Source organism: Plecotus auritus (assembly GCF_963455305.1).
Source record: "Plecotus auritus genome assembly, chromosome: 2".
Lineage (NCBI taxonomy): Eukaryota > Metazoa > Chordata > Mammalia > Chiroptera > Vespertilionidae > Plecotus > Plecotus auritus.
In genome coordinates this window covers 168,464,061-168,489,311 of record NC_137771.1, presented here as the reverse complement: position 1 = coordinate 168,489,311, position 25,251 = coordinate 168,464,061, and the positions used below count along the sequence as shown (strand labels likewise).

Genomic DNA, 25,251 nt, shown 5'->3' with positions numbered 1-25,251 from the left:
TTGTCCCTTTTCTCCATCTTCTTCTTGCCATTCTTGCCCACTCATACTTGTGTGCCTATTTATAGTCAATACACCTCATACTCTCTCCTGGTAAACACTGATCTGCTTCTTATCACTACAGATCAGTTTTGCCCATCTTAGAATTTCATGTAATGGGAATAATATAGATCAATGTTGGTGGACATTTAGGTTGTTGACAGTTTAGGGCTATGACAAATAAAGCTGTCATGAACATTTGGGTTCAGATCTTTTTTTTTTTTTTTTAAATATATTTTATTGATATTTTACAGAGAGGAAAGGAGAGGGATAGAAAGCTAGAAACATCGATGAGAGAGAAACATCGATCAGCTGCCTCCTGCACACCTCCCACTGGGGATGTGCCCGCAACCAAGGTACATGCCCTTGACCGGAATCGAACCCGGGACCCTTCAGTCCGCAGGCCGACGCTCTATCCACTGAGCCAAACCGGTTTCGGCTGGGTTCAGATCTTTTTGTTGACATATATTTTTATTTCTCTTGAGCAATACCTACCAGCAGAATTGCTGATTCATATATTAAGTATGTGTTTAAATTTTAAAGAAACTAACAAATTATTTTCTGATAGGAATTTGCAATTTTTCATTCCTACCAATACTGCATGGTTTTTAAGAGCTTCACATTCTTATCTACACTCATGTGCCTATGTGATAATTTTAATTTGTATTTTTCTGATAATTTTATTGGGCTTCTTTTCATGTGCCATTCATGTATCTTCATATCTTCCTTTTGGTGTCTGTTCAAATCTTTTCCTCACTTTCAAAGTGGGTTGTTTTTATTCTTATTGAGTTTTAAGAGTTATTTATATATTCTGGATACAAGTATTTTGTGAGATATGTGTTGTGCAAATATTTAACCCAGAGTGTAACTCACTTTTTCATTTTATTAATGGCATCTTTTGAAGATCAGAAGTTATTCTAGTAAAGTCTAAATCATAAATTTGTATGGTTAATCCTCTATGTGCCTAAGACATTTTTGCATATCTCAAAGTTGTGAAAATTTTCTTCTAAAATATTTATAATTTTAGCTTTTATATTTAAGTCTATGATCAAATTAGTTTTTGTATACAGTGTGAGGCAAAGATTAAGGTTTATTTTTTGCATATGGATAGTTCATTATTCCAATACCATTAAAAGACTATTCTTTCCTCATTGACTTACCTGGCATCTTTGGCCATATGCATGGGGGTCTATTTCTAGATTATATATATATATATATGCCTTCCATGACCCATACGATACTGATTATTGTATTGACAAGTCCTAAAATTAAATAGTCCTCCAATTTTTCTCTCCTTTATAATAATAAAACTTTTACTATTCCAGGATTTTACATTTCCACATACATTTTAGAGTAAGCTTGTCAATTCTTACAAATATGCCTGTTGGTATTTTGATTGAGATTGCATTGAACCTGTAGATCATTTTGGAAAGAAATGACATATTGAGTTTTCCAATTCATGAATGTGGGATATCTCTCCATTTATTTAAGTCTTTAATTTTTTTAGAAATGTTTTTATGTGTTCAGGTCTTGTATATGTTTTATTAAATTTATGCTAAAATGTTTTATGTTATTTCATGTGATGGTAAGTTGCATTTATTTTTAACTTTTAATTTCCAATGTCTGTGGCTAGTATGTCTAAGTAAAATTGATTTTGATAGTGACCTTGTATCCTGTGACCTTGCCAAATGGACTTAATGGTTCTAGTAGCACCTTTTTTCAGTAGATTCTTTAGGACTTTCTACATCTATGATTATATTGTTTGTGAATATAATTTTATAGTCTGAGTTACTCATCTTTGTGCTTTTACTTTGTAATAAAAGCAAGATCTGTTCCTTTTCTTAGCTCATTTTTGAGGCCCTCAATTTCATTGGTTCCCATAAATTGCATTGCTTTATCAATTCCAAGGTATTTTAAAACTTAAAATAGGCATCTGAGAGTTAATGTGTCAAAAGTTTCATAAGTATGCCACTGAGCACATTGAATTGTAATTTTTTATTTTCTTCTCTACTACTTCCACCTGACCACAATCTCCATACATTAATCATCTTGGTGTCTTCAGGGCCTAACAGTGTCTCACACTCAAAATTTTAATTAGTATTTAACTAATATTTATTAAATGAAGGAATGATATAACTAAGACCTACTTAAAGTGGCTTCAGCTATATTCTAAAGAATTTGATAATCTGGTCTTCTTTGACCCTATCATTTTCATTTAAATTATATTGTCTATTGGCATGATCCTCTGAGTAGCCTTGCTGTCATCCATTAGGTGATATACATGAATCTCATTTTTTAATTCCTTTTAAAAACTTTTTTCAACCATAATATCATTATGACCCATGTAGCAATCATTGGACTCATTAAAACATTGCAGACTTTTCCCATTTAAAAGTAATGTTTAGCTCCATTTTCTTTGTTCTTCATCTGAGTACTTTGGTTGGGAATTATCAGTCATTTACGTGTTCTTGGAACCAATATTTTCTTTGACACAGACAGTTCTAAAGTGTTGGTGTTGTTGAGCTAGCAACACAGGATCTCTGCCTTCGCTGCTGCCAGAGGGTTTAGGGCAGGCACGGGAACAGAGGGTTCTTCCAGCACTTAGTTTAATTTCATCTGGTTCAAAGCCAGCTTTCTAAAATTAACTGTGACTAAAGCTGAGCAGGCTTTTAAAAAAGACCTTTGATGGCCTTATACTACAAGGCCACCAGATGGATCTATTCTTCCACGAAAGAGGAGAATTTCTGCTGTGAAATGGCCATTCTATCGGTAACCAATGCAATTTGGTTTTCCTGAGTGAGTGAAGCTCCAGTGACATCACTATCTCAATTCCCTAAATGTTCATTTCTTGCTATAGGAAGTCAGTTATTTTATTTAGGGTTCTCTTGCCTAAATGTTTCTAAGAATCCCCAGGGGCCTTTATATGTGTCCAAGTATCAGTCCTGATTGTCATGTATTGGTGCTAGTGCTGAGCTACTACCTCATATCCTCAGACCAAACAGATATGCAGAGTTGCTCTCTACCCTTATGGTAAAGGTGGAAGTGAAGTAAGGAGAATGCCTCCTTTTAGTGTTACATTCTCTTAGTGATAGATGTGTCCCAAATCAATGTTATTTGAGCCTCAGTGTTGCAACAATTAGTGATAACAGTGAATTTTACTAGTTTTTATTAGGTTTTTTTTTCTCTTAGGAATTATCAGATTTAGGAATGAGGGTGAAGGACATTTGTTTTTTTACAAGAAAATACAAAAAATGCTTAATATGTAGATAAATTTCCCAATGCTACATTTTTTATAACCATCATTTTAAGTGGCTTCCTAGTATGCTATTGAAAGATAATAATGCAATTTACTTAACTATTCTTCAGTTATTGCCATATAATTTGTTTGTGGGTTCTTGCTTTGCTACATACAATGTTTCAGTGAATATCATGAGACATTAAACATTTCCATATTTAAAATTATTTCCTTAAGGTAGACTCCCAAGACTAGATTGTATGGTTAAAAGCGTACATGAATATTTTTGTGCTTCTTGAGATAGAGTACCTAATTGCTAGAAAGTGAATTAATTCAGAGAGGAAAATAATTCCCCAGTTACTAGAATATAGGTATCGATTCCTGGTCAAGGGCACGTACTTGGATTGCAGGTTTGATGCCCGGTCCCAGTCGGGGCATATGTAGAAGGCAACCAATCGATGTGTCTCTCTCACATCAATGTTTCTCTCTCTCTCTGCCTTCCCCCCTCCCTTTCACTCTCTCTTAAAATCAATGGAAAAAATATCCTGGGGTAAGGTTTAACAACAACAACAAAAATTGGACTAAATATCAGCAGGTTATTTAGTGGGCAAAATTATAAACAGAAAAAACTGTTGGCTTATGGAAAGCTTAAATCAGGCTATGGTATGCAAGCCACACTAATCTCTTACTCCCAGACCCAACTCTGGTATACACTGGGGACAGGTTATTGATAAAAATAAACAGGTCACACCTGAAGATTTCCATTTTTCAGGGAGGAGGGTTTGTTGGCTTCCCTGTACGATACAAGTCTCTGTCATGTGGTTACTTCCAGCATCCACCAGCTGAGGAACAAAGTGTCGGAGGAGCATGATACTCTCAAGAAGAAGGAGCTGGAATCAGGGCCCAAAGCATCCCATGGCTATGGAGGTCGGTTTGGTGTAGAAAGAGACCGAATGGACAAGGTGAGCTGAAAGGGAGATATTTACTTCATTTTTTTTAAAAAAAGATTTATTCATTATGTTGTTTCACTTGTTATTTGTATTATTTTTCCCTATATCAACACATCTACACTAATAAAAGAGAAAAATGCTAATTGACCGTACCTCCACTACGCCCACAGCCACTGAGGAGTGATATGTAAATTAAGCCAACAAAGATGGAGGGTAAATTTGCATATTTAGTAATGGCAGGCTGCACCTGACACCACCTGCGGGGTCCAGGCCAGCATTGAGGACCAGGCAGGCCAGGTGGGCTGCACCTGATGCTCCCGCTGGGTCAAGGCCGTGGGTAACCCGGCAGGCGGGGTGGGGGAAAGCAGCGCCTGACACTGCCCGCAGGGTCCAGGCAGCCATCAGGGTCCGGCAGGCCGGGTGGGCTGCGCCTGACGCCACCCGCGGGGTCCAGGCCGCCACTGGTAAACAGGCAGGCCTGGCGGGCAGCGCCTGATGCCAACTGCACCATCTGGGACCGGGCAGGCCAAGCGGTCTGCGCCTGAAGCTGCCTATGGGGTCCAGGCAGCCATTGGGGGTCGGGCAGGCCTGGCGGGCAGCGCCTGACACCACCTGCGGGGTCCAGACTGCCATCTGGGACCTGGCAGGCCAGGCGGGCTGCGCCTGACGCCGCCCATGGGGTCCAGGCAGCCATCGGTGTCGGGCAGGCCTGGCGGGCATCACCTGACGCTGCCCGCGGGGTCCAGGCCGCCATCAGGGACCTGGGTAGGTGGGGTTGGCCAGGGTCTCTGGGATCACTGACTGCCCCCAGGCCGCCTGTGGACACCAGTGGAGCAGGCCGGGGTTGAACATTTTAATGAAAATGGGATGCCTGTGCCCCGGCCCACCGCGCCCCAGCCCTGGAGAGGAGAGGGCAGTGGGCAGTTAGCAGGCACCAGGGCTTGGAAGGGACTGGGAGCAACCTGCAGGCATGCTACCAGGAAGAGGTGCTGAACCATGATGACGCAGAGGGCTGGCTTGATGGAGGTGCGCAAAGGTGCAGATGAGTCGGCTCTCGCTGGCGCTGAGCTTGAAAAGCGCATCAACAGCCTGATGGACTAAATCGCCTTTCTGAAGAAGGTGCATGAAAAGGAGATTGCCGAGCTGCAGGAGCAGATCCAGTACGCTCAGATCTCCGTGGAGATGGACATGTTCTCCAAGTCCGACCTCTCTGCCGTGCTCAAGGACATCCGCACCCAGTACGGGAAGCTGGTTGCCAAGAACATGCAGAATGCAGAAGAATGGTACAAGAGCTGCTTCACCATGCTGACCGAGAACAATGCCAAGAACACCTACAGGGTGTGGGCCACCAAAGAGGAGGGGTCTGAAAGCCACTGCCTGCTCAAGGCCAAGACCCTGGAGATCAAAGCAAGCCTGAGCATGAACTAAGCTCTGGGAAAGCAGCTGCGAGAGCTGGAGGATAAGCAGAACTCCAATGTTAGTGCCATGCAGGACACAATCAACAAATTAGAAAATGAGTTGAGAACTACAAAGAGTGAAATGGCGTGATATTTAAAAGAATACCAGGACCTCCTCAATGTGGCTTTCGACATTGACATTGCAGCTTACAGGAAACTCTTGGAAGGTGAGGACACCCAGCTCAGTTTCACCAGCGTGGGAAGCATAGCCAGTGGCTACTCGCAGAGTTCCCAGGTCTTTGGTCAATCTGCCTACGGTGGTTTACAGACCAGCTTCTACTTGATGTCCGCTCACTCCTTCCCTTCTTAATACACCAGCCACGTCCAAGAGGAGCAGATCGAGGTGGAGGAGACCATTGAGGCTGCAAAAGCCGAGGAAGCTAAGGATGAACCCCCCTCTGAAGGAGAAGCTGAAGAGGAGGAGGAGAAGGAAGTGGCTGAGGAAGAGGAAGGAGAGGAGGAAGAAGAAGGTGCCAAGGAAGAATTTGAGGATGCAAAGGAGGAAGAAGAAGGAGGTGAAGGTGAAGGAGAAGATGCCCAAGAAGCTGAGGATGAGAAGAAAGATGAAGGTGCTGGGGAGGAGCAAGCAACCAAGAAAAGATTGAGCCCTTCTTTCCTTAATTATTTCAGGAATAATCCTCCTGAAATCAGGTCAACTCCATCACCAACCAAGCAGTTGAGTTCCTCTTACTATATGAATTAAGAAGTCAATATATATAACATTCTGAAGTGACTCAGGTTGGACATTAAATGTTGTGCTATGACTTTCTCCTTATGCAGAGTATCTGTTTGCTTGCAGAGTGGCTTCCTGGCTTGCTGCCAGCCTGTGCATGGTCCGTGCTTATGAGTTTAGGATCTATGACAATGTGAATAATTCAGATGTTTACAATAAAAACACATGAATACATGAATTCACTGATGTTAATGTTAAACTTCATGGAAAAAATAGTCCTTTGAATCTTTGGTGGTTAGATTAAAGACCTCAACTCATGTGCAATAAAGAGTAAATAAAGTTACACTGAATGACAAAAAAAAAAAAAAAAAATACGTTAGGGGCCAGGAAACGTTCAAAGAACTGGGGAACCATTCCCAAATCAGGAAGGGAAGTCACAGGGTGTATATTATTGCTATGAATACAGTATTTCCTACTACTTACAACATATACAATGTAATGTATTAGATGCCTTCCTATCGCATGAAGTATGTAGTCTCATAGAGTAATACTGGTACATATGTTATAGTTATGGCAGTATGTCATATCCTATCTATATTAATAAAAGGGTAATATGCTAATTAGACCATGAGACCTTCCAGAAGTCCTTCCAGACAAAGCCATGGTGGCAGGGCCAAGGCAGAGGCGGTTAGGGGTGACCAGGCCAGGAGGGGAAGGCAGTTGGGGGTGATCAGGCCAGGAGGGGAAGGCAGTTGGGGGTGATCAGGCCAGGAGGGGAGGGGGGCAGTTGGGGCGAGCAGGCCAGCAGGCAAAGTGGTTAGGGGTGATCAAGCAGGCAGGCAGGTGAGCAGTTAGGAGCCAGCAGTCCCGGATTGTGAGGGTGTTGTCCGACTGCCAGTTTAGGCCTGATCCCACAGGGGTCTCAGATTGGAGAGGATGCAGGCTGGGCTGAGAGACACCCCCCCACCCCCGCCTGTGCATGAATTTCGTGCACCGGGCCACTAGTAAATTATAGACAGCAAAAAATGGAAGCAAAGAATTGAGAAGGGCTGGCCATAGTAGGCCCAGCTACACTGTAACTCCTAGATTGAGGGGACAGGGAACACAAGTAGAGCAGTGAAAAATATGTTTTAAAATAAAGTACTACTTTTAAATGTTTGTGTTTTATATCTATATTACAACTTCTCTTATTATTTTCTTTACTGTATATTTAGTGTTGTTATGTATATATTATATGTTATATGATATGCACATAGGTGTGAAAATATTGATGTGAATTTATCCATGAGAAGCCCTCAAATATGAATAGTTTTTATTTTATCAATTAGATGCTATAAATTTGTGATAAAAGGATGCTTGTATATTGAATCATATTGCCATTGATTTTCCAAACCTCAAAGATAGAGATATATATCTATAAGAAACATGGTTTACTTTTGAGGAGAAAAAAAATCCAATGAAAGCCTTTAGTTCACCTTTAAGAGGTGTTTTGTTTTGTCATTGTGTGAAGTGCAGCATAGGCATTGTATTCTCCCATGAAATTCCTAACAAAAAAGCAGTCATTTATTCTTAAATTCAACAAGCAAAATTGACCTACACAGACCCCAAAATATTGCAAAACCAGTTCCCAGGAGCTTATATAGGACACTTCTTCATGGTAGTCTCTGTACCGATGTTGCTTATCCCAGCATGGGATTGGAAATATAGGGAGAAAGCGAAGAAATTTCTAATTAGAAATTTCTAATTTCTTCTTAGTTGAGATTCTGCAACGCCTCAATATTTGGTTTGAAGTATTACTCAGTTTCCAAATTATTAAAGCATCCTATATAATAAAAGCTTAATATGCTAAGTGTCTGGTTGTCTGGTTGTCTGTTCAACCAATCAAAGTGTAATATGCTAATGATATGCTAAGGCTGCTCAACCACTCACTATGACATGCACTGACCACCAGGGGACAGACAGTTGACCAGTAGGTTAGCTTGCTGCTGGGGTCCAGTAGATCAGGACTGAGTGAGATGGGCCGGACATGCCCTGGAGCCCTCCTGTGGTCCTTCCCCAGCTGGCCAACTTCTCACATCCCTCCCTGGCCCCATGCAGGAGCTGCCCCCTGGTGGTCAGTGCACTCCCATAGTGGGAGTGGTGCTTAGCCAGAAGCTGGACTCATGGCTGGCAAGCACAGCGGTGGTGTCAGGAGCCTCTCCCACCTTGGCTGCAGGTGAGAGGTAAGGAGCGAGGGGTCCCGGACTTTGAGAGCCCTGGACCGCAAGAGGGATATCTGACTGCCATCTTATGCCCAATCCCTCCCCACCCCCCAGGGAACATCCCCTGAGGGGTCCCGGACTGTGAGAGGGCGCAGGCCGGGCTGAGCAACATCCCCCCGCAGGGCACAATTTTCGTGCACCACACCTCTAGTCCATATATAAATATTAGAAGATACCTAACTTTTAGGACCAAGTAGAAAATAAAACATTAAATGGAGTAAAAAGTGGAAGGGATAGAAAAGATTTAAGTGACATGCAATCTTGGACTAATCCCAGTATTGTCTATCAACCTCCTTTGGTAAAGAGTCAGTCACTGCTAAATATTAGGGCTCAGGTGACATTTTTAAATTTGATGCTCATACAGGAGAAAAGATTCAAAACAAAAGCACCTGGCTGTTTATGTGAATATTCAATCCTGACTGAGGCATCCAGTCAGTCTCTTTTGGTCTCTCCCCAGTAACCACCCTCATTTCTGTTTTGATTTACAAAGCCTTTGTTTTAGCTCTCTTTTTGTTTCCGGTTTAACCACAGCTCTGTCTTCCTAGTCTCTATCCTGGTTCCCAGCCTGTTCTACGGGAGTTTCCTGAATGATGGGATCTTGATGGTGTTAGAGAAGAATCAGGATGTAAAAGGCTCCAGAAGTCACCTTGCTCTCCCATCCTTGTCATCCTTGGTGCCACTGGCAGAGGCTACAAGTCTGACCCAGAATGGAATTTCCTGTATTCTTACATCCCAGCCCATCTCTGTGTCATTTTATTTCTTTAGGGTCATTTTTATCTTGTCACTCATTTTGTCCTTGATTTTTCTCAGAGTGCTGTGGGCCATGAGTATGTTGCTGAGGTGGAGAAGCACTCTTCTCAGACTGATGCTGCCAGAGGTTTTGGGGGCAAATACGGAGTTGAGAAGGACAGGGCAGACAAGGTAAGTAACTGTTCTCTCCACACACCACCCAACTCAGATCCTGTGGGACTTACCAACACTCCCCCTTGAACGTGGGTCTATGGGTCTTCTGTGAGAAACAGGGCAGTGGACTCGAGGAGGGTCCAGCACGAGGACAGCTCCTGTGACCTCCCTCAGCAAGTTACTTGGTGCCCTGTTGGAGGCCACATGCTGAGGTGAAAGGTAGTAATTTAAATGAGATAAGGACTCTCAAACTTTGTTTGAATAAGGAATCCCTCAAACCATTGATTTTTGTATACCTTGTATACATGAAGAGAGAAGAGGGACGTTCCAAAGCTCCTCTTTTGGTCAAACATAAACACCTTATAAATATAGGGTGTCCCCCAAAAATGTATACACACTTTAACAACTGATAACTCACTTAATTTTGAAACTGAACTGTATGTTAGTAAACAGTGACTGTATAATCATTCGAAATGTGTATACATTTTTGGGAGACACCCTGTATATCTATGCCTTTCAGGAAAATAGAGATGTCAGCTTAAATGTTATTACCATGGCAGCAAATAATGAATTAAAAAAATAAACAAGTAAAACAATTAATTAGGGTTACAATGTTTTTAGAAGGTAAAGGTTACTTTTAACAAGACTTAGCACCAAATCACTGAAATCCAGGTGTTTATAGATTCCTTTGTACAAAACAAACCAAGAAAAAAAAAAGTAGTTTTAAAGAGAGAAAAAAAGGACAGTATGATTACAGATGACAGAGTGGTCACAAGAGTGCAATTCATAACTCATTAATGTTGTCAGTTTCACTCCTTAGCAGATCAGATTCTTTGGTCTTGCATTGTGGTGGGTGCAGAATAGTATGTTTCCCCTTCAGCTACACCAAGAAGACATCTCCTCATAGCTAGCTGAGATTCCCTTTTAACCGTCAGTTGTTTATTCGGTGGGCCTGAATCCTTAAAGCTAAGTGTTAGATGTTATTTTACTGTAGGTGGGAAAAACACCAGAAAGTTAAAAACATACTATAAAGGAAAGGAAATATGCAGAGGGCAATTTTTTAAGGCAGTAATGGAATATGGAGCATGTATGGTCTCCTCTAATCAGGTTGGAATTTTTCTTCCATCTTGGCCTCTTCCTAACATTTCATTGTTCTTTCTTTCATCTTGTGCCTCACAGCCACACATTGAATCACCTAAACAATCAGTGTGTCATGTAAATCAAGTAATAATACATACTACTAGCTTTAAGATGCAAAATCTAGACTCACTTAGAGATCCATAGTTACTGAACCAGTTGGTGATGTTAGGTGTTGGTCAATACTTATTTACTTACTAGAGGCCCAATGCACAAAATTGATGCAAGGGTAGGCCTTCCTTCCCCCAGCTGCTGGCAGCTGGCCCCGCCCCCTGCCCACACCTGTCTTGGCCTGGTGCTGCCTGCCCAAGTCCGCTGCCACCCCTGCTTCCTTCTCCATTGATCACCCCACTGGCTGGTGGCCTGGGCCTCCCTCTGCAGGGCAATCATGAGGCAATGCCTCTCCCCCACCCCCCCCGCCCGCCAACCAATCACATTGCACCCGCCTTGGTGGCCTGGCACCAGTATGCATCATAGTGTGGTCATCCTGATGGTTGTTCTGCTGTTTGGTCATTCGGTCAATTTGCATATTACACTTTTATTATTATAGATATCCAGTCCCAGGAGCAGCTAGGATCTAGACGCTCCTGATTGCCTCTCATCTCACCAAAATCCATATCTCTGTGTAAGGAAAGAAAAGAGGCACAGCATAATTAATTAGGAATAGGATGCTATCTCTTACAAGTCTATAGTGCTTTATAGTTTTTAAGGCACTATTATCTCATTTTACTGTCATGAGAGTTAGGAAGAAAAGCACTAATTTACTGAGTAACCCTATGAAAACACTTTACATACCTTGCCCCATTTAGTTCTCACAATATCCCAAATGAAGAGGGATCATTTCTTCCATTTTACAATTGATGTTAATGAAACAGGTATATCTATTTTCATTTTATATTTGAAGAGACTGAGGCTCAAATATTAAAGGACATGTGTAAAGTTAAACAACTCTAAATAGGGGAGGTGGGATTTGAATCTAGAACTGTCTGTGTCCAGAGTCCATGTTCACTGATTTGTAGCACGCTGCCTCTACACCAGCCTGTCAGTACTATATCTACATTAAACCCTCATACACAGGCCTGAGCCCCTATAAATGAACCTCTGGGCTGAGCTGGGAGCAAGGATAAGAGAGAGAGGGGAAGCATTGTCAGCTCTGACTCTAACCAATTCTCTCTCCTTTTCTTTGTAGTCAGCAGTTGGCTTTGATTACAAAGGAGAAGTGGAGAAACACACATCTCAGAAAGGCAAGGACCCTGCTATTCTGCTCAGACTTCAAATAGCCACAGCTGTCAACTCCTTTTTCGTTCCATAACCCAATTCCTCACTATTTCGTTTATTTTAAAATCCAACTATGTACTTGCTTCTTCCCTTCTCCTTTACCACTTTCTATGAGATTGATCAAGTTTTATTTAGTCCCCCTTTTTTTCCCTAATGGGCTAAAAATAAGGTATTCTACTCCTTTATTTTAGGAGGTTAACCTTAAGTTGTAACATGTATCTCTGACTTAAATTTAAACATTATATCTTCCTGTATAATATAAGATATATAGAATATTTTAATCACATCCTTTTTACATTCTACATTCTTTGTACCAGCTGGACAATTATCATTACCTGTGACATTGGTTCTATGTGTTGATAAACCCCATAAAATTGAATCATGATTATTACCTAGTAAATTCTTATTTAAATTGACCCACATATTTACCAACTCCCACCTCATCATTGTTTGCTGTATTTCATTGTTTCCTTCTGGCTTCTTCTATTTTCTTCTTGCTAAAGTATACCCTTAGATAATTCTTTCAGTGAGTCTATGAAGGAACTCTCAGGCTTTCTCTAAAAAAATCTTTTATTTTCTTCCACTCTTCATTATTATTTTCCATTCATCACTTTGCAGATATTACTTCATTATCTCTAGAATCTCTCGTGTCATCATCATTTCTTTGTAGATAATATGTCTTATCTCTGTTTCCTTAAATTTTATTTTATGAAAGGTGTTTTTTTTTGTCTCTGATACTCTGAAATGTTATCAGGAATATGTCTAGGTGTTGGATCTATTTTTATTATTCTACATGAGACATCAGTCCTCTTCAACCTATAAAGTACTCATTATGGAAAGTCCCCAGGCTTTTTTTTTTTTTTTTATAATGCTTTTTCTCTCTTCTTTTTTATTCTTCTGCAACTCATATTAGATGTGTATTTGAACTTTCATTATCTTCTTGATCTCTCTCTTTCCCTTTTTTATTGATTTCAGGGAGGAAGGGAGAGGAAGAGAGAGATAGAAACATCAATGATGAGAAAGAAGCATTGATAGGCTGCCTCCTGCATGCCCCCTACTGGGGATTGAGCCCCCAACCCAGACATATGCCCTGACCGGGGACCGAACTGTGACCTCCTGGTTCAACCACTGAGCCAGGCCCACCAGGCTGATATCTCTTTTTTTTTTTTTTAAGGAAGTTTAGATTTAAAACAAAATTGAGAGGAAAGTACAGAGATATACCATACACCCATTTTTTTTTTTTTTACCAAGGATGAATCTACATTGATACATCATAATTATCCCAAGTCTATATTCACTCTTTTATCTATTTTTAATTTTTTTCAATTACAGTTTACATTCAATATTACTTTGTATTAGTTTCAGGTGTACAACATACTGGTTAGACAATCATATGCTTCACAAAGTGGTCCACCTGATATTCCAAGTACCAACCGGGCATCATACAGTTATTACAATATTATTGACTATATTCCCTATGCTGTACTTAACATTCCCATGACTATTTTGTACTACCAATTTATACTACTCAAACCTTCACCTTTTTCATCAGTCCCCCAACCCTCTACCATTCTGACAACCATCAGTTTTTACTTGGTATCTATGAGTCTGTTTCTATTTTGTTTGTTTGTTTGTTTGTTTTGCTCTTTAGATTCCACATATAAGTGAAATCATATAATATTTGTCTTTCTCTGTCTTACCAGACTGTGCAAGTGGTAAGATTGTTATGGCTGAGTAATATTCCATTGTATATCTGTACCACCACTTTTTTATCTACTCGTCTGTTGATGGGCACTTGGGTTGTTTCCATATCTTGGCAATGAGCATAAGGGTGCATATATTCTTTTGAGTTAATGTTTTGGGTTTCTTCAGATATATACCCTGAAGTGGAATCACTGAGTCATAAGGCAGTTCCATTTGAGGAACCTCTATACTGTGTTCCATAGTTGCTGCACCAATCTACATTCCCATCAACTGTGCACGAGGGTTCCATTTCTTCACATTCTTGCCAACATTTGTTGTTTGTTGGTTTGTTGATAACAGCACTCTGACAGGTATGGGGTGACATTTGATGGTGGTTTTAATTTGCATTTTCTGATGATTAGTGACATTGAACATTTTTTCATATGTTCTATTCAGGTTCTCTGCCCATTTTTTTCATTGGATTGTTTGTTTTGTTGGTGTTGAGTTATATGAGTTCTTTATAAATTTTTTATAGTAACCCCTTATTGAATTTATCATTGGCAAATATTTTTTCTTTCAGTAGGTTATCTTTTTGTTTTGTTGATGGTATGTTTAGATTTGTAAGAAATTACCAAACTGTTTTCCAAAGTATCATTTTTCATTCCTACCAGCAATGTATAAGAGTTCTTGTTGCTCCACATCCTCACCAGCATTTGGTATTGTGAGTGTTATGGATTTGGGCCATTGAAATAGGCATATACTTAGTGTCTCATTTTAATTTGCATTTCCCTGATGACATATGATATAGAGCATCTTTTCATATGCATATTTTTCATCTGCATATCTTTTTTGGTAAGATGTTTGTTACGATTTTTGGCACATTTTTAAAATTGTTTTATAATTGTTGAGTTTTAAGAGTTCTTTGTGTATTTTGGATAACCATTCTTTATCAGTGTGTCTTTTGCAAATATTTTCTCCCAGTCTATGGCTTGTCTTCTCATTTCCTTGACATTGTCTTTCACGAAGCAGAAGTTTTTTAATTTTAATTATGTCCAGGCTTATCAATTATTTCTTTCATGGATTGTATCTAAAAAGATTGCCATACCTAAGGTCATCTAGGTTTTTGCCTACATTATCTTATAGGATATATATATCCTCACCCAGTTATATGTTTTTCTTCATTTTTTTAAAGAGAGAGTGGAAGGGAGGGAGAAGGAGTGAAGAGAGAGAGAGAGAAATATTGATGTGAGAGAAATATATCAACTGGTTGCCTTCTGCATGCACCCTGACTGGCGCCAGGGGTTGAACCCATGACCCTTTGGTCTAACCACTGAGCAAAACCAACCAGGGCAAGGAGTCTTATAGTTTTGCATTTTACATTTTAGTCTATGATCTATTTTGAGTTAATTTTTGTAAAAGGTATAACGTCTATATCTTAGATTTGTTTTTGTTTTGCATATGGGTGTCCAGTTGTTCCAGTACTATTTGTTGAAAAGTCTATCTTCTCTCCATTATATTGCCTTTGCTCCTTTGTCAAGGATTAGTTGACTATATTTATGGGGTCTATTTCTGGGTTCTCTATTCTGTTTCATTGATCTATTTGTCCATTCTTTCACTACATTGTCTTAATTACTGTAACTTTATAGTAAGTCTTAAAATCAAGTAGCATCAGTCTTCCAGCTTTATGTTGGCTACTTTTTCAGTATTTTGTTGGCTTAGGGTCTTTTGCCTCTCCATGTAAACTTTAGAATCAAGTGTCGATATCCAAAAAAATTACTTGCTGGGATTTTGACTTTGATTGCATTCCATCTATGGATCAATCTGGGAATAACTGACATCATGACAATATTGAGTCTTTCTATCCATGAGTGGATAATATATCTCCATTTACTTAGTTCTTCTGTGGTTTACTTAATCAGGATTTTCCTTATATAGATCTTGTGTATTTTTAAAAGTTATACCTGAATATTTCTTTGTTGGAGTTGCTTATTTCACTTAGCATAATGCTCTCCAGTTCCAATTGTATTTTAATTGCAAATTTTAGTTGTTCATGGTTGGTATATAGGAAAGCAATAGACTATTTTGTATATAATCTTATATTCTGCAACCTTACTATAATCACTTAATAGTTTCAAGAATATGCATATCAATTCTTTTGGATTTTCTGCACAGACCTGTAAACAAAGACAATTTTATGTCATCTGTAAACAAAGACAATTTTATATGTTCCTGTCTAGTTTGTGTACCTTTTATTTCCTTTTCTTGCCTTATGGCATTAGCAAGGACTTTCTGTGCAATGTTGGAAAGAAAGATGAGAGGAGCCATCCTTACCTTGTACCTGATCATAGTGGGAAAGATTCAAGTTTCTCACCATTAGGTATGATGTTAGCTGTAGGGCTTTGGTAAATTATCTTTATCAAGTTTAGAATGTTCCCCTCTATTTTTGGTTTACTAAGTTTTTTTGTTTTCTTTTTTTTAAAATCAGGAATAGGTATTGGATTTGGTCAAATGCTTTTTTTTCTGTATCTATTGAAAAGATCCTGTAGTTTTATTTTTTTTAGTCTGTTGATGGATTACATTAATTGATTTTCAAATGTTGAACCAGCCTTTCATACTTTGGATAAATCCTACTTGGTCGTGGTGTATAATTCTTTTCATACATTGTTGGATTCAATTTGCTAATATTTAGTTGAGGATTTTTGAAACTATGTTTTTGAGAGATATTGGTCTATAGTTTTCTTTCTTGTAATAACTTTGTCTGGTTTTGGTATTAGAGTAATGCTGGCCTCTTAGAATGAGTTAGAAATTATTCCCTGTGATTTTATTCTCTGAAAGAGATTGTAGAGAATTGATACATATATTTTCCCTTAAATGTTTCATAGAATTCGCCAATGAACCCATTGGGGTCTGATGTTTTCTGTTTTGGAAGATTATTAATTATTGATTCAATTTCTTTAATAAATATAGACCTACTCATATCATATGTTTCTTCTTGTGTGAGTTTTGGAAGATTGTGTCTTTCCAAGAATTGTTCTATTTCATCTAGATTTTCAAATTTGTGGGCATAGAGTTGTTCATAGTATTCTTTTATTATCCTTTTAATTTCCATGAGATCTGTAGAGATGTCCCCTCTTTCGTTTGTGATCTTATTAATTTGTATCCCCTCTTTTTTTATTAGCTTGGCTAGAGGCTTATTGACTTATTGACCTTTTTAAAGAACCAACTTTTGTTTTATTGATTTTCTCTATTAATTTGCTGTTTTCAATTTTATTTATTTTTTCTCTAATGATTTTTTTTTCTTCAGCTTACTTTGAATTTAATTTGCTCTTCTTTTCTAGTTTCCTAAGGTGGAAACTTAGGTTATTGAATCTCAAGTTGTGTTCTTGATGTCTCTTAATTTCTCTTCTCTATTTCCATTTATTTATCTCCTGATGCTGCATTCTGAGTAACTCCTTTGGATTTATATTAAGTTCACTAATTCTCCCTTCAGCTTGCTTTAGTAATTATTTACACTAACTATTAGGTACTTAACTTTCTTTCAGATATTTTCATTTTTGGAAGTTTCCCTTGGTTCTATTTTAAATCTCCTGATTCTTTTTCCATAATGTCCTGTTGCTTTAATTTTTTAAAATTTATTTTTTTTGACTTGAGAGAGAGAAGCATTGATTTGTAGTTTCACTTATTTATGCATTCATTGATTGTTTCTTGTATGTGCCCTGACAAAAGAGCAAACCTGCAACCTTGGCATTATCAGGATGACACTCTAACCAACTGAGCCACCTGGCTATGGCCTGTTGCTTTTATTGTGTCTCCCCCAACCCGCCACTTCTTTAAGCTCTTTAATTATTTTTAAAAAATATTTATTTTATAGTTTATTTTATATTGTTATATTATTTGCAGTTCTTGGGGGTGACAATTCTTCTATTTGATTATTCTATTTTCCTCATGATTGTTTATTTTGTTGAGCGTTGTGATTTTTGTTGTGAATTTATTTCAGTGGGGGAGAGATATTTGTTTTATGAGAGTTTCATGGGCCGTGGTTTGATTAAGTTTCCCATATAGAGAAATCTTGCCTTTACGTCTGGCTGAATTTTAGAAGTCTTACTACTAGTAATAATGGACCATTTAAAATATTTTTTCACTATAAATTCAATTTAAATAGATGTAGATCTATTTAGTCTTTCTTTTCTATCTTTTTTTTTAGTCAGTTATGATATACTAGAGGCCTGATGCACGAAATTTGTGCAAGGAGCTCGGCCCTCGCAGCTCCGGCCTCAGCCCTGGCTTCATCTGGGTCATCCAGACAGTTGTTCTGCTGTCCAGTCTAATTAGCGTATTAGCTCTTTATTATAAAGGATGGTGTTTTCAAGGAAGTTTTACAATTATCTATGTTATCAAATTTATTGACATACATTTATTTATATTCTTTCTAACCTCTGAAATATCTGTAGTAGTGTGCTCACTTTCATTTCATATTATTAATCTGCTTTTTTCTCTTTTTAATTGATTATTCTTGCCATAAGTTTATCAGTTTCTTTTCTTTTCAAAGAACTAACTTTTCAAAATATATTTTTATTAAATTATTGGTGTGACATTAGTTAATAAGATTATGTAGGTTCCAAGTGTATATTTCTATGATTCATGATCTGTATATTACATTGTGTGCCCATCACCCAAAGGCAAATCATCTTCCATCACCATATATTTGACCCCCTTACTACTCCTACCCCCTTTCCCTCTGTTGTCTGTGTCTATGAGTTTTTGTTTGTTTGCAAAAAACTAACATTTTACTTTTCTCATTTTCTTTATTGTTTACTTGTCTTTAAAATTGCATTGATTTCTGCTTTTATCTTTATTTTTTCTTCATTTTAAAGTGAGTTTAGTTTGTTCTTTTTCCAGCTTCTAAAGGAATAGACTCAGGTAATTGATTTTTAAGCCTTTATTTCCTGTACTAGAGGCCTGATGCACGAAATTTGTGCAAGGGGCTCAGCCCTCACAGCCCCTCGCAGCTTTGGCCAGCCCTTGCAGCCCTGGCTTTGTCTGGAAGGTTGTCCAGACGGTCGTACTGCTGTTCAGTCTAATTAGCATATTAGCTCTTTATTACATAGGATGTGCACTTGAAACCATATATTTCTCTCCAAATACTGATTTTCCTGCATTTCACAATGTCATGTGTGTTTAAATTTTCATTCATTTTCTTTATGATTTCTTCTTTGACCCAAGAGTTATTTAGAAGTGTGTTATTCATATTCCAAGTATTGGGGGGAATTTTCTAATAATTTTATTATTAACGTCTAATTTAATTCTATTGTGATCAGAGAATATGGCATCTACTATTTCAATCTTTTGATTGTATTAAAAACTTATGGATCAGCATATGATCTAGGTGAATGTACCAATGTACATTAAAAAATGTATATTTTGCAGTTTGGGTCTATAGTGTTCTGTAATTGTCAATTGGGTCTTGTTAGTTGATAATGTAATTTAGACCTATAATTTTAAATTCTTTTGTCTGAATTTCTGTCAATTCATGAGAGAAAGGTGTTAAAATTTTCAACTATGATAATGAATTTGTCTCTTTTTCTTCCTGCTTCTGTCAGTTTTTGCTTCATGAATTTTGATTCTGTTAATAAGATTATGCCAGCATTCATATTCCTGATGAATTGTTCTTATTATTGTACTAGAGGCCTGGTGCACAGATTCATGCACCGGTGGGGTCCCTTGGCCTGGCCTGTGGGGATTGGGCCAAAACTGGCTCTCCAACATCCCCCAAGGGGTCCTGGATTGCGAGAGGGTGCAGGCCAGGCCAAGGGACCTCACTGGTGCATGACTGGGGCCAGGGAGGGACTGTGGGAGGGCTCTAGGGTGTGTCCGGCCCTTCTTGCCCAGTCCCGATCTGCTGGACCCCAGCAGCAAGGTAACCTATGGGTCGGAGCATCTGCCCCCTGGTGGTCAGTGCGCATCATAGTGACTGGTCGAACGGTCGGACAAACGGTCAGACACTTAGCGTATTAGGCTTTTATTATATAGGATTATCTCTCATATCTCTTATAATGCATTTTGTCTTGAGGTCGACTTTGCCTCATATTCGTAACATCTTTCTGTGGTATATATTTTCTTAGATAGGTATTGAAATTAATTTCTCAGCTTAGAATTCACATATAAGTAGCATACAATTGGATATTTGTGTTCCATACATTCAGGTGTGAGACTATAGTTTCCAAGTCTCTTAGGTAAATTTCCCCCCTCTAGTTTGTTGCCGAACAAACTACAAGGCCCCTCACCATTTCCCTGGACAAGTGAATAGAATTTTTCTAAAACCCTTTTTTATAGCAGTGGGCAGAGACTCATTTCTTGCTCTTCAGTCCTCTGTTTATTTATAGAAATCAGACCCTCAGATCCTAGATTCTAAACCTAAGCAATAAGTTTGGGACTTAAAACACCCTTGAGTTTTCTGTGCCATCAGCTCATAAGTACCCTCATATCTACTGCTTTGAATTATCTATTTGTTTTTGTAGCCAGGATTTTTTTTTTTTGAGCTTCACTATTAACAACAACAACAAAAATTGTTATATTTTAGCTGACATTTCTAAATTTTTTTATGGGAATAGGAAAAGGCAGACATTTCATGTAGATATGCCTTCCTCCTTTCCCCCTTCCAGAAGCTTCTCCTTATACTCTTTATACTTTCCCCTTCCTTGAAGAGGGGAGAAAATTGAAATGATCTTCTCATCTTGGCATGGAAGTAAGAGAGAGAAGATAAAAAGAGTGAACAATGTTAAAGCTTGCAAAAGATGGTTTAGAACACCGTTTCTCTTTAATTCACCTATATTTGAGCTCTGCTCTCTTCCCAGACCCCAGTCACCCATTCTTCTTGACTTCTCTCTTCAATGGCTCTTTCCTGTGGCTGAGAGTGGGCTCTTATGACTGCTCCTTCCATCGCAGATTACTCTCATGGCTTTGGTGGCCGTTATGGAGTAGAAAAGGATAAAAGGGACAAGGCAGCTCTGGGATATGACTACAAAGGAGAAACCGAGAAACACGAATCCCAGAGAGGTAAGTTGGAACTGGAGAGGAGGGAGGTCACAGAACACCATAGAGCCTTAGCCCTTCCTTTCTGTTCTTATTTATTTTTAAATGTTTTTATTGGTTTTTAGAGAGAGAGAAAGGGGGAGAGGGAAAGAAATAGAAACATCTATGAGATAGAAACATCAACATTGATCGGCTGCCTCCTGCACACCCCTACTGGAGATCAAACCTGGAACCCGGGCATGTGCCCTGACTGAGAATTGAACTGGTGACCTCTTGGTGCATGAGTTGATGTCCAACCACTGAGCAACACCTGCTGGACCATCTTTCCTTTCTGGAAGCTGACACAGAGGACCCAGAATATAGAGGGGCAGATGTGCAGTGGAGGTGGTGGGTGAAAAATAATTATATGTGTGTGAGGGTCAGTGGAGGTAAACCAAAAGTGGTGGAGAGCAAAAGCATAAGATTAGGGACAGGACAGAAAAGGGAGGCTTAGGAGAAGGGGCCACTGAGAAAAAGATGAAGACAGACAGGATGGTGATGACAGGAGTGTGATTTGGCTATGATTCTTACCAGCCCCTCTGCCTCACAGAGGATAGAGAGGTCTCCTTCCTCGCTGAGATGCATAGGGGATGGCTAGAGGGCTGTCCTTATTTTCTTCTGTTTCTTCCTTATCATCCCCCCCTTTTCTGTCACTTTGTTCTTTTTATGTTTTCCAATTCTCAGCTTTCTCTCCTCCATTCTCTCCCAAGTTTCTTCTTCTTCTTCCAATCCTCTTACCTCTCTTCCCATCTTTGCCTCTCTCTATCCTCTGATACTTCCTCATCCACCTCTCTGTCTTCTGGTCTTTCTTCCCCCTGCTCCCTCTTCGCACCCATTTCCAGCATTTTAACTCCTGTATGACTCTTAGACCTTTCTGTCCTGCAGATTATGCCAAGGGCTTTGGCGGTCAGTATGGAATCCAGAAGGACCGAGTGGATAAGGTAAAGTACCAGAGTACCAATGTCTTGAGAATAGTTTCCCAAACTGCCCTGGATGTGCATGGAGAAGAGAAACAAAGCTGGAGAAAAGGTAGAAAAAGCTAGGTGTACTGGGCTGTCCTAGTGTCCTGCACTCTCCATGGACTGCCCTCAGCACCTAATGAGCATGTCTTCTGAAGCCTGAGCTTTAACTGAGGAGAGGGAAGGGTGCCAGAGAGAGACAAAGAGACAGATAAAGATGATGTTTAAAATGTCATTGATTGCTTAGCATTCTTTAACCCAGTCTGCAGTCTTTTCCCACTCCATGTCACTGTCCTCCCCTGCACTAGTTCCTCTTCATGCATCACCCAGGGCCTTGCTGCATTCCATGCAACTGGATTTGGAGATGTGAGATTCTAGGTATACTGCACATTAAAAAAGGGAGCTGAGCCCACCAGTTTAGAACTTCTTTTCCCTTTTCTCTGCCACAAAACAACAGTATTAGAATACCCTGTCCAACTGTTGAGGATCAAATGGTTAGGATACCTCCTACAGTGGCCTCAGTACCTAATATTGCTTTCTGAGTAGCTACCACTTCCTTACCACCACCACCACCCTCATCCCGCCCACACACCTACTGTTCTTCTGCAGAGTGCTGTTGGCTTCAATGAAATGGAGGCTCCAACCACAGCTTATAAAAAGACGACACCCATAGAGGCTGGTGAGTCTTAATTCCTTTTCTCTATGCTCCTCAACTGCTTCTCCTTTCTCACTCTTTCTTCCCCCCAGACTACCTCCTCCATGCGTTAAACTTCCCAGATTAGCTGAGGTACACTTGACCCTTCTCCTCATATTCCCAGGTTCTTTCTCCTAGAAAAATTAGGGTAAGTGGATAAAGAGACAGAGTGACACTGGGGAAGGAACTGTGAGCAGAGGACCAAGGGATGGGGGAGCCATTTGGGAAGAATACATAGAGATAAGTGCTTGGGATGGGAGGTGGGGGTGGCTGGTGGTCAGAATTATGCAGATTTAAAGAATGTGGACAGGTAAGGATACAGGTTAGAGGACCAAGGCTTATGGTTTAGAAAGGAAAAGGGTCTGAGATTACACAGCCTGGCTTTATGAAAATCTAGGATTTAAGGCTTCACCAACCTCCTGTAACTCCCTTGTTCCTCCATCAATACCTCTTTACCTTCCCTTCTATAAGTCCCCTCTCCATTTGATCTCCTCAACTGCTTCTTCTTTCTAATTCTTCCTTCTCCCCAGATTACCTCCTCCATACCTTTACCTACCTAGATTAGCTGAGGGACACTTGGCCCTTATCCTCATATTCCAAAATTCTTTCTCCTAGAAAAATTAGGTTAAGAGGGTAAAGAGACAGATGTCTCTTTTTCCTTAAAGTGCTACACTTCCACCCCCTCCCTGACCCAAAAGAATCCTAATTCTTCTTGCCTATGTCTATAGCTTCTAGTGGTGCCCGTGGACTGAAGGCAAAATTTGAGTCCATGGCTGAGGAGAAGAAGAAGAGGGAAGAAGAAGAAAAAGCACAGCAGATGGCCAAGAAGCAACAGGAGAGAAAGGCCCTGGTAAAGATAAGCCACGAGGCTCAGCCACCAGCAACCACTGTGGAAGAGCCAGTGGTGCCAGCCCCATTGCCTAAGAAAATCTCCTCGCAGGTGAGTGCTTGGTGCTCTGGGATCCATATCCAGGACTCCTGCCCAAACAGGAGCCTAAAGGTTCCAAATCTTTGGTAGAAAATAAGGCACAGGCTTCCCCTGTGTTAAGCAAATTCTATATAAGTGCTCTCCCTGCCTTCAGGAAAATTTCATTCTGTGTCATTGGGCCTCATATAAACAAGAATGTTAGAATGGGCAAGATTTACACTGTATAACAGAAGCCTGGCCGGCATAGCTCAGTGGTTGAGCATCGACCTATGAACTGGGAGGTCACAGGTTTGATTCCAAGTTCTGGCACATGCCTGGGTTGCAGAAAGACAGGTCACCAGCCGTATAGCCAATCATTGCTGCAGGAACTGAGAGGAAAGAGCCATCACTACAGACTGGAGCCCATCTTGATGGATGAGTTGGATTTGGATTGGCAGAGGTAGGAGCGGGTGTTGCAAGTCAGTATAAGAGAGAAAATGGAGGCTTGCTTGCTTACCGGAGAGATGCGTCATTCTCCATAGGTCTGGCCTCCAGCAGGGAGTTGCTCTTCGCCAGAGCCTGAGCCTGTGAGAACCAGCAGGGGACATCCATTGCCTTCCTTGCCCTCAAGACAAGAACCCCCAGAGGTAAGCCCCAACGATTCTCTGTCCCTTCCCCATCTCCTCATGTCCTAGGAAGATGGGCCATAGAGTATGACTAACCATCCTGGTTTGTCTGGGACTGTCCTGATCTCAATACTGATAGTCCTGCCCAGCTGGTGTGGCTCTGTGGTTGAGTGTCGACCTATGAACCAGGAGGTCACGGTTCAATTCCTAGTCAGGGCACATGCCTTGTTTGCAGGCTCTATCTCCAGTAGGGGGCATGCAGGAGGCAGCCAATCTATGATTCTCTCTCATTATTGATGTTTCTATCTCTCACTCCCTCTTCTTTTTCTCTGAAATCAATATATATATATATATATATATATATATATATATATATATATATTAAAGAGTCACTTCTTTTAAGAAGAAAAAAAAAATTATAGTCCTGCATTCTGGGACACCACCCAGTTCTGGGAAGACTAGGAGAGCTGGTCATCCTAGCTGTGGTATTCCCAATAATATGCTTTTGCTTCAACATTTTCTTGGTCTTCCAAGGAATCTGCTTCCAACTTCCCTTTCTTCACACCTTTTACATTCCCCTCCTATCATATGTTTTGAGTGAGTAGGTAGATGTGGAGGTTGAGGAATGAAGAATAGATGAATGACTGTGTATCCTAGGAGAGGCTGTTAAATGGAAGCAAGGGTAGAAGTGGTAGGATGGTGTTGGGTGTGGTCTTAGCAGTCCTCCATTGGAAGGTTTTGGAGCGGCAACTCATGGCAAATTCAAATTACCCTGCTCCACACTGTCTCTCCTCAGGAAGATGAGGAGCCCCCAGCTTTGCCCCCCAGGACTCTGGAAGGCCTCCAGGTGGAGAAAGAGCCAGTATATGAAGCAGAGCCTATATATGAAGCAGAGCCTGAGCCTGAGCCTGAGCCTGCGCCTGAGCTGGAGCCAGAGCCAGAGCCTGAGAATGACTATGAGGATGTTGCGCATATGGACAGAAATGAGCACGATGATGAACTAGAAGGGGACTATGAGGATGTGCTGGAACCTGAAGATGCCTCATTTCCCTCCTCTGTGGCTGGTGCGTGGTAGATGGGAGAATCAGCTCCTGAATTTGGTCAGGTCTTGGGGAGGGTAAAAGGAAGCATTGCCCCATTACCCAGAAGAACCTATTTGTTTTGCATGTTGGTGAGACCATGTTTATGTTTTTGATAATGCAGGATCATCAGGCCGTCCTGCTGGGGCTGGGATCTCAGCTATAGCCCTGTATGATTACCAAGGAGGTAAGTTGGGAGTGACCTGAGGGGTCTGGTGTCTGAAGGTCCTTGAAACAAGAGAGGGGGATGAATTCTGAGGGTCACAGAAGTGTCCAGACTTGGCATCAAGAAGACCAGGGCT

At 40.3% G+C, this 25,251-nt stretch overlaps 1 protein-coding gene across 1 annotated transcript in view; it reads left to right on the top strand.

Annotated features, from left to right (window-relative positions):
* Positions 1 to 25,251, top strand: part of HCLS1 (hematopoietic cell-specific Lyn substrate 1) — a 36,155-nt gene that overhangs the window by 6,509 nt on the left and 4,395 nt on the right. The window contains exons 4-13 of the mRNA XM_080658450.1: positions 4,104 to 4,233; positions 9,423 to 9,533; positions 11,842 to 11,896; positions 20,559 to 20,669; positions 21,570 to 21,625; positions 22,253 to 22,322; positions 23,066 to 23,277; positions 23,787 to 23,891; positions 24,667 to 24,934; positions 25,074 to 25,136. Coding sequence (XP_080514576.1) covers positions 4,104 to 4,233; positions 9,423 to 9,533; positions 11,842 to 11,896; positions 20,559 to 20,669; positions 21,570 to 21,625; positions 22,253 to 22,322; positions 23,066 to 23,277; positions 23,787 to 23,891; positions 24,667 to 24,934; positions 25,074 to 25,136 — 1,181 coding nt within the window. The remainder of the gene's footprint in view (positions 1 to 4,103; positions 4,234 to 9,422; positions 9,534 to 11,841; positions 11,897 to 20,558; positions 20,670 to 21,569; positions 21,626 to 22,252; positions 22,323 to 23,065; positions 23,278 to 23,786; positions 23,892 to 24,666; positions 24,935 to 25,073; positions 25,137 to 25,251) is intronic.